This window comes from Cyprinodon variegatus, unplaced genomic scaffold (genome assembly GCF_000732505.1).
Source record: "Cyprinodon variegatus isolate N-32 unplaced genomic scaffold, C_variegatus-1.0 Scaffold41, whole genome shotgun sequence".
NCBI lineage: Eukaryota > Metazoa > Chordata > Actinopteri > Cyprinodontiformes > Cyprinodontidae > Cyprinodon > Cyprinodon variegatus.
Window position 1 is genome coordinate 1,078,420 of NW_015150494.1, and position 9,156 is coordinate 1,087,575.

Here is a 9,156-nt window from a genome sequence, read left to right on the forward strand (position 1 = left end):
TGATTGGGTAAAAGATTTTCCTTTGAAATTTGGCATAAATGACGGACGGCGGTTGGCACTGGCAGAGCCTGCTAGGGTTGCATACGGACGCCTAGCTGCGCGGTTTGCTGCCCTGCCGGGATCGACCGGTCCTCCGATCCTTTGTGTCACGGTAGGGGGACAATATAATTTGTATTCAGCACCGTGCCTTGATTGATGTGTTTGCTTTGCTGTTTTCTGTGGCGGAATAAAACGACACATTTTAATTCTAGCAGAAATAGTTTGTCTGTGCATCTTTATTGCCGACTCATCCCGATCCTGCCTAAATTTCATAATACAATTTCGGAGAAGTGATTTCAAGAGTTTTGATCATTTCAGAAGTACTGAAAAATGTTCAGTAAGATAAGATTAAAATTAAATCGTTATAGGAAAAAAAAATCTTTAATGATCATGTTAGGCTTTTTAAACATCAGGAGTCGCTGATTGGCCAGAACCTGCAATCGGTGCAACACTACATATACAGAGCTCAGATGCACTTTTCTGCTGCAGCTTCTAAAAAATGATGATGTGAAATGCAAATCTCTGACTGTATATGTGGCTAAAGAACACCTTTGTCAGAAGATTTGCTTTTGTTTTCTACTCAAAATAAATTATAGAACTGAAAATAACTCAGTTTAGGGTTGTCATGACAATAAAACTTCAAACTTGATATTTATGTTTACAGAAATATTTAATACTACTTTTGATAACAAGGATAAAAACATGACAAATAAAAAGGTATAAAATAATAAAAATGTTCCAATCTCAGCTCTGAACTTCCTTTCTCAAAGAAATCACAGCTGCTATTTGAATAGGTGTGTAAATTCATGCAAATTAAATAACCACAATATAAAAAATAAAAAAAATCCCTATATCAAATATATGCAAACAACAATGGTTTTTAGCATTGATAAAATGCAAAGTTAAGATGGTATAAGGAAGCGGTATGCGAATATCTATACTTATTATTTCAGTTTCAAATCAATTAAGTTCATTTTAAAAATTACATTTCATTTGAAATTACATGAAAACAGATTTAGTCGAGGCAAATTAAATTCAGTTTCTAATGGCACAGGTTTTTTTGTGCAAAGAGGAAATACGTATTGATCTTTGCTTTGACAACAGCTGCTCATGGGGGAAATGCAGCGGAGAAAACACTCAAAACTCCTCCTATGGGGAACTGAAGTGGGCCACTGTAAACCAGGAACAAGTGCTACTAATTCAGGCAGATCTGAATCACATAGAAGTCAAATATCCTTTTTTTTTTTAAAGCAAAGTTCTGTAAAGTTATCAGCTATAGTCTCCATTCTGGGCTCAAGTTTGACACCAATTTATCAAATCCTGAATTCTGCTTATTCCTGTGTGCTCAGACATGTTATACGGCGCTGCGCTCGCTCTCTGCCCTACTGCAAAAACTACACACACATAACAGAGTTGGCTTTATTTATAAAGTCTGGGAAACATATGCAAAATACTCGTCTGGGTTGTATGTAATCGGCTATACGGTTATTGAATGTTTGCATAACTGGGTTTGCCATGCTTGTAAAAGTTAATGTGGTCAAAAATGCCTAGCCTCAGGCAACAATAAGAGACGCCTGTAAAAGGAAAAAATAAATCATTTGTTTTCCACGGCAACAGATTTATTTGTTTTTCAGACTGAGTCGACTAAAGTGGCATCGACTGAGGGGATTCATCCAAAGCCCCTTCTGGAGCCCAATATGCGACATGTCGTTCCAAGAGCCGCCGGTTCCAGCACTTCAATCTGAGCCTCCAGAGCTCTGCTCCTCTTTTGGATGTAAATATCAGGAAGATTTCCCATTATGACTTTGTCACAGATGCACCAGAAAAGATAAGCCGTCTATTATCAACCTTTCCCTGTCAGCGAGCATGATCTGACTGACAGCACCACAAAACAGTTTTAAAAAAAACAACTGAAAAGCTTCTCCGTTCACCCTGAAGATGCTGCTGCCTGTGTTCAGGAGCAGCCGAGGTTCACTAATAGGATTAAAAATGTAAGCCCTCATACAGGGTCCGATGGCATTTGGAAGATTAAGAACAATGTCGCTGACTCCTGCTCTGTTTCTGGGGAGACAACTGCACAGTCAGACAGTTTCCAAACACCTACAGACTATCAGAGAACATCCCGTCACACCAGGTCACATGTAACCAGGAAGGAAGGACTGCTATTATGGGTTCAAATGTTTTCATTGACAACGGCAACTCAACCTTTACGCCGTAAAGAGCAGAAGTTAATCAGGTCGGCGTACGCATTCATACCTGCTGCAAAGATAATCTAAACTAGATGTTTTCACTGCGGACACATCTAGACCCTCCAGGTCAAGGACTTTTGTTTCTAGTGCAGGAAAGACGGAAAGCAAACATGGCTGCCAGTCTGCGCAACTAAAAGATAAGATTTATTGATTCACAACCCGACTGAGCCAATAAGCAGCCTACCTGTGCCGGTTATAAAACAATAACAGATAAAAAGACACAGAGCGTCCTGCAGCTCGTCCCTCATCATAACCACAGACACTCACCGCAAGTATTTACACTTTTTCACCTTTTTAAAAAAACATTCTCTTAGAGATTTAAAGAATAATTTTCTAAGGTGATGGTGGTTTTCATTATTTTATTATTTTATTATTTTATTAAATGTGCTGCCAATTCTTTACAGCCCATTCCTCTTATTTCACTTATAATGATAAAAATGACACAATAATAGAAAATGTGAAAAATGTGAACGTCAATTAAAAAGAAGTGTAAAAAAAAATTCTGCCAATTATCACAATATTTCATTAGACGATATTTTTATTGATTCAAAATACTAATATCTGGGTGATTCATTAGATGTTCTCGGCTATTAGGGGTGAAACAATTAATCCAGTTAATTAATCAATTTTTAAAATAATCGTCAAATAATTTAGTAATTGATTAATCATTAACTGGAGTATAGAGAATAAAACATGCCTTTAGCTGACAGAGAGACCCATTTAGAGCAGTAATTATACCAACATTTTAAAAACAGTATGTCAACATTTTCCATATAGTATAAAAAACATTTCTAATAAGTTTCATTTCTAATTAATTAATTCAGGTGAAACTAAAACTTTTCCACTTGAGGAGTTCTAGATGGAGCATAATAAAAGATGAAAAAGGTTTTTATCTTAAATGAAAAATATTTTTCTTGTAATTTTTGTTTCATTATTACTGTAAGTGGGTCGCTCTGCCAGCTAAAGACATAGTTTAGAGTCTCTTTACTCCAGTGAACGATTAATCGATTACTAAATTAGTTGACGATTATTTCAAATAATCGATTAATCCGATGAATTGCTTCAGCTCAACACATCATGCTTTCATCAAAGGACCTCTAGGTTTTGAAACGAGACGCTTAGGGTTTTTACAAGCTTTGATTCTAATGAGAAAACGTTTCTTCCATAGATAAAACATTAAAGAACAAAAAGCTTCATGAAGACCAATAAACAGAGAGGTCAAGGGTAACATTGTCTAAATGTGGCAGCCTAGTGGTTAGGGCATAGGGCTTAGAATACTGAGATTGTGAGTTCGATCCCCCACTCCCACAGACTGCCACTCTGGGTCCGTGAGCAAGACCCTTAACTTGCTCCCCGGGCGCCTCACAATGGCAGCTCACTGCTCCCCAAGGGGATGGGTTAAATGCAGAGAAGTAATTTCTTGCAATTGCAGTGGAACCAAACAGGAAAAAGAACGACAAGAAGATCCGGTTTGTTAAATTAAAATACAGTAACGACAGATTGGTAACTAGAAACTATAGCATAATTCTTATCTATCTAAAAAAAACGTATACTGTTTATTTAAAGTTTGGATCCAAACTATTGGTACTTCAATATACCAGGAAGCAGGTTTCTCATCCCCATCAAAATATTTATTTTATACCTAAAGGCTTAAAAGTTTAATCAAATCCAGTCAAAAGAAACTTCTTATTGCAGATATGGATGAAGTTTGGAAGTAGAGAACAAATATAGTTCATAAAAAAGCCATTTTGTACGATCTTAGTTATCAAGGTTACAAAATTCCACAACTAAAAGAAAATATTTGGGCAGAAACTGAACATATGCTGGATGCTGATTTTTTTGAATGTCATATTAAATTAAGCGTTCATTTCCGTGTGTTTTGCTCCTATAAATTTAGTAATAATATAACGCATGCAACGCAAGATGTGAGGAACAGCGGAGGCTGTAGGCTCTGCTTTGCGCAGGCGGTCTGGAGCGCAGCAGGGCGGAGACGTACGATGCCGGATTTCAGGGTTATGCTGCGTTTTCCTTTTAACAGAACAGGAAAGTTGGTCAAAGTTTCTGGAAATATTTATCCACAATGCAGCCTGGAAGAAAACTTTACAGTAGCTGTATGAACAAACTGTATTTATTGATTAGACCGGCCCAGTCAAAGTGAAAAAATACCCAACTTGAAGCTCTACCAAAGCTATATAAGTAGACGGACTGTATATACTCTATATACCCCACACACCTTCTTCTTCTTTTTTAATATTTGAGCTGATATAACTAAATTTCTCCACTGTGAGATCATTAAGTCAATTAATCAGCTGGTAACTGCACCCACATGTAGATCCGCTAATTATAACTTATCAGTGTCAAATACAAAATGCCCCATCACAGAATTTCACTTTTAAACACCTTTTTCCTCCAACTCCAAATTTATGAGCTGCTTTAAAGCGACACCATTCACTCAGAAAGATTATGAAGCATCTTTGAAAAGATTAATTCCCCATAGTTTACAGCCAAACAGGAAGTCACGAAACCATAATTCCATCTCTATGTATGCACCAAAGCATGCACACTGCAAAACACACCTATAAACAGGTAAGTTAAGTGTATTTACCCTTCATTTGAGTAGGTAAATAAGATGATTTGCCAATGGAATGAGTATTTTTAGCCACTAAAATAAGATAATTAGATAATATGCAGTTGTAATAAGACAAAGCAATTGTTATTTTTTCTTAGTTTAAATGTTAATTGTCTTGTTCCAATGGCAAACTGCCTCACTTACCTCCTCCATTGAAGAAAAAATGACTTATTTAGGTTTCTATTTGTTGCAGAGCAAATGCACTGGAAAAAAATCAAAATCTAGATAAGTCATTTATTTTTAAATTAAGTGCATTTGTTCTCGAATTGAGAAGGTAAAAGAGACATTTTGCCATTGGAACAAGACAGTTTACATTTAAACTTAAAAAAAAAATGCTTTGTCTTATTTGTACGGAAGAGGATTAGGGCCACTGAAAAAAAAGGTTAATTGATTTTTAAATTTTATTTCTGTTTAGTATGGCAAAAAAGTCAGAATTCTGAGATCAAAGTCAGAATTCTGAGATTAAAGTCAGAATTCTGACTTTTTTTCCAATGTTAAACTGAAATAAAATTTAAAAAGCAGTTAACTTTTTTTTTTTTTAGTGGCCCTAATCCTCTTCCTTATATTTCAGGTGCATTTTATCTAAACATCTTCTTTTAAGAGTAAAATTACTCTTAAAATAAGGCCTAGGATTTTTACTCATTAAGATGCAGTAGGAGATCTTTTCTGATGCATTTTTTACCATGTGGCTTAAAAATCTCCCCACAGCCACTTAGCAAGCAGTGAAATAGAAGGTCTGGAAGTGAAACGAAAATAAATGCTCTCCGCTACAGTGAGAAATCAATGAGTAACGTCCACCAATCACAAAACACGGTCCGTTGTACACGATTGGTTCCTGACACGTCAAGCGTGGTCGTCTGCTTGCCCCTCCCCCCTGTGCGCGTACCCTGACAAATGAACGAATCGACCCCCAATGATCGAGCAGGACGCCATGGCGGGAAGCTAGCCACTGTTATGCTACGTTCAGAACGCAAGGAGAAAGCAGAAAAAACACGCAGGCTGCTGTATTTTAGATGCTTGTAGAAGTTTAGTTCTGACACAAAGCTGAAGCATCTTTGCTGCTCTGGCTGCGCAGTCAAAATGTGGGTCTGATGCACGTTGGGCGGAGCTACTCTATCCTTTCTTTGCCTGGAACAATGGCAGCTATATTTGCTGTGATCAGCAAATATATATAAAATGTAGTTTAAATCTATTTTGAAGCGAAACAGTCCACCTAAAAACATCGTCAGCGCAGTCATCCAGATTACCATCCTGCCTTCAAATATTGTTTCTGTCAGAGCTGCTCAGACCCCCCGTACACTGACAGAGCAGGATTCCTACTGCTCTGTCAGTAGGAATCCCATTCAACAGCAGCCTCTGGCCCCGTCGCCTCCTTGCGGTTTTCCACGGCTGCTGGAAGGAGTTTTTCATGTACGTGATCCAAACTGCAGGCATCGGGATAATAAAAGCGAACATGTTCTGCTGGCAGAAGTTAATTTAGGCGTTAATAAACCATTTCAGAGAAGTGATCATAGCGCTCTGCATCAGCAATGCTGCCTGGACCTTTTGCTGCGCCGTGATGAGCTTCAATCATTGACTTTGCATGTAAACAAGCTGCTTTTGCTGCCTCTGCTGCTTTAGGTGTGAACGTAGCGTTATGTTGTTGTTAGCTCGTATCACGAGCACTTGGTCTCTGCTTTTTTCATTCTCTATCTCATCTGAACACCTCGACAGAAAGCAACACGTTCATGTGTTTCGAGGGCTTGGTTTCGAGGGGTGGTCTGAAGGAGAGGCATGGTTGTGTCCAACTGTTTTTAATATTCTTTTTTTGTTTCTGCATTTTTTTTATATATATTTTTTTTCCTACTTGCTTTGATTCTGTTTAATTTTCCTATATTTTAATCATGTAAAGCACTTTGCATTGTCTTTGTACTGAATTGTGCTATACAAATAAATGTGCCTTGCCTTGCCCTTGTGTATGTTAAAAAATATAGCTTGTTGAAACCGTTTTTCCAAGATCTCTTATAGCACCTTTAAAATAAGATGTTTAGATAAAATGCACTTGAAATAAGACAACGAAATATATATATATATATATTTTTTTTTTATGTAAATCGTCTTGTTCAATTGGCAAAGTGTCTCACTTACCTCCTCAATTCAAGAAAAAACGTACATATTTTAAGAAAAAATTACTTATCTAGATTTAGTTTTTTTCCAGTGCACTGGAAAAACAATCTAGAAATAAGTGAAATGTCTTAAATTAAGTGTATTTATCCTTCATTTTAGTAGGTAAATGGGATAGTTTGCCCATGGAATGCGTTTTTTTTACTTATAAAATAAGATAATTAGATAAAATGCACTTAAAATAAGACACGGCAATTGTGTTTTCTTATTTTAAGTGTGAATTGTCTTGTTCTATTGGCAAAATGTCTCTTTTAACACCTCAATCCAAGAAAAATGCACTTTTTTAAGGAAAAACTGACTTATCTAGATTTTAATTTTTTCAGTGTAAAGCACAGCTGCACTGTAAAAACTATCTGAAAATAAGTAGAAATTTTACCCTTAATTTGAGCAGGTAAATAAGACAGTTTGCCAATGGAACGAGTATTTTTTTACTTATAAAATAAGATAATTAGATAATATGCGCTTGAAATAAGACAACGCAATAGTTTCTTCTTATTTCAAATGTAAATTGTCTTGTTCCATTGGCAAAGGGTCTGACTTACCTCATCAATTCAAGGAAAAATGCACTTATTTTAAGAAAAAATTACTTATTTAGATTTAAATTTTTTGCAGTGTGGATGCCTGTCTTTCCTCTCTGTACAGGCTGCCACACTGGAAAAAAATGCCAATATATATAAGTAAATTTTTCTTCAATTAAGTTTTTTTTTTTTTTTTCCTGAATTGAGGAGGCAAGTGAGACACTTTGCCAATGGAACAAGATAATTTACATTTAAAATAAGATAATTAGATAATTGTATCTAATTATCTTATTTTAAGAGTAAAAATACTCACGCTATTGGCAAACTATCTCATTTACCTACTCAAATTAAGGATAAATGCACTTAGTTGAAGACATTTTGACTTATTTCTAGATGTTTTTTGCAGTGCAGTGCAGAGGGAAACAGGTCAGGATTACTCATAGAGAGCTGAGCAGATTGTTACCTAGTGGGCATGAATAGCACATTGAGCCAGACTGTAACTATCAGACACAGCTGCAGGTAGAGGAGCCACACCTTGTTGCAAAACACTGCTTTTTCTAAAGTGGCACAAAACTTTATTGCATTGGAGTTAACCCTACTGTTGCTGTTAGGATTTGTGTGCATGTAGTAAAATAAAACCTGTATACTCTGTATATACATACCACATACTCTGAAATAGGAGGCTTTAAGAGGGACAATAAAACACCTGAAGGTAAAATGAGGGATTATTTGTGTTCCAGCAGTGAGATTAAGCTGAGGAATGACTGGTATGCTCTCTGAACTCCTGGATCTTTTCCAGGTTTCCACCTTTAGGGTCATTTTTTCAGTTTATACTAAAACATTAAGAAGCAACCAGGAAGATTAACTTCCTTTAATTAAAAAAAGCTTAAATTGATGTTTAGTTTTCAAACAGAAGGGATAAAAAGACAGAAAGTTTCCCCTGCAGCCCGGTTTGTTTTGAAGTTGAAGGAGTTTCTGCTGGAGTTCAGTGTGAAGCAGTTAGAAAGTAAAGAAAGCGGCTCTTACCGACACCGTACTTCTCTTTCTTAGTGGGAATCCAGCGGGTCATAGGGGGGGGGGGGGATGAACAGCTCGGACGAATAAATAAATTACTATGTACACTTGCTGAACGAGGACGGGCGGTGGAGACTGCTGCTCGTCCCGAAGCCTCACAGTTCCGCCATCATGAATTAGAAACGAGGGGGAGGAGGGGGGACATTCAGCTCCACAGCAGGGGCGGAGCTAAATGGGGGGCCAGGGCTGGCCATGGCTACCCTTAGCCAATCTAATGCTATGTTCACACTAAAAGCAGCAGGAGCAGCAAAAAACGCGTCTGCTGCTTCATTTTTGATGCTTGTGTAAGTTTAAGCTAACCTGACTCCGCCAGATGGATTTGCTGGATTTGCTCCGCATATCCATCTGGAAACCTTCCATTGAAGTAATTTTGGGAAGGGGCGAAAATACTGGTTAGCTGATTGGCCTATGTTGGTGATAGACGGGCCAAATAAACCAATCAGATCAATGAAGCATTTGACGTACTAACAGGGTGACGACAAAA

General features: G+C 37.2%; 1 protein-coding gene across 1 annotated transcript in view; it reads right to left on the bottom strand.

Moving 5' to 3' along the window:
* dock5 (dedicator of cytokinesis 5) overlaps positions 1–8,764 on the bottom strand; it is a 128,772-nt gene extending 120,008 nt beyond the window's left edge. Inside the window, exon 1 of the mRNA XM_015370075.1 lies at positions 8,625–8,764. Coding sequence (XP_015225561.1) covers positions 8,625–8,667 — 43 coding nt within the window. The 5' untranslated portion in view covers positions 8,668–8,764. The remainder of the gene's footprint in view (positions 1–8,624) is intronic.
* Positions 8,765–9,156: the final 392 nt, after the last annotated feature.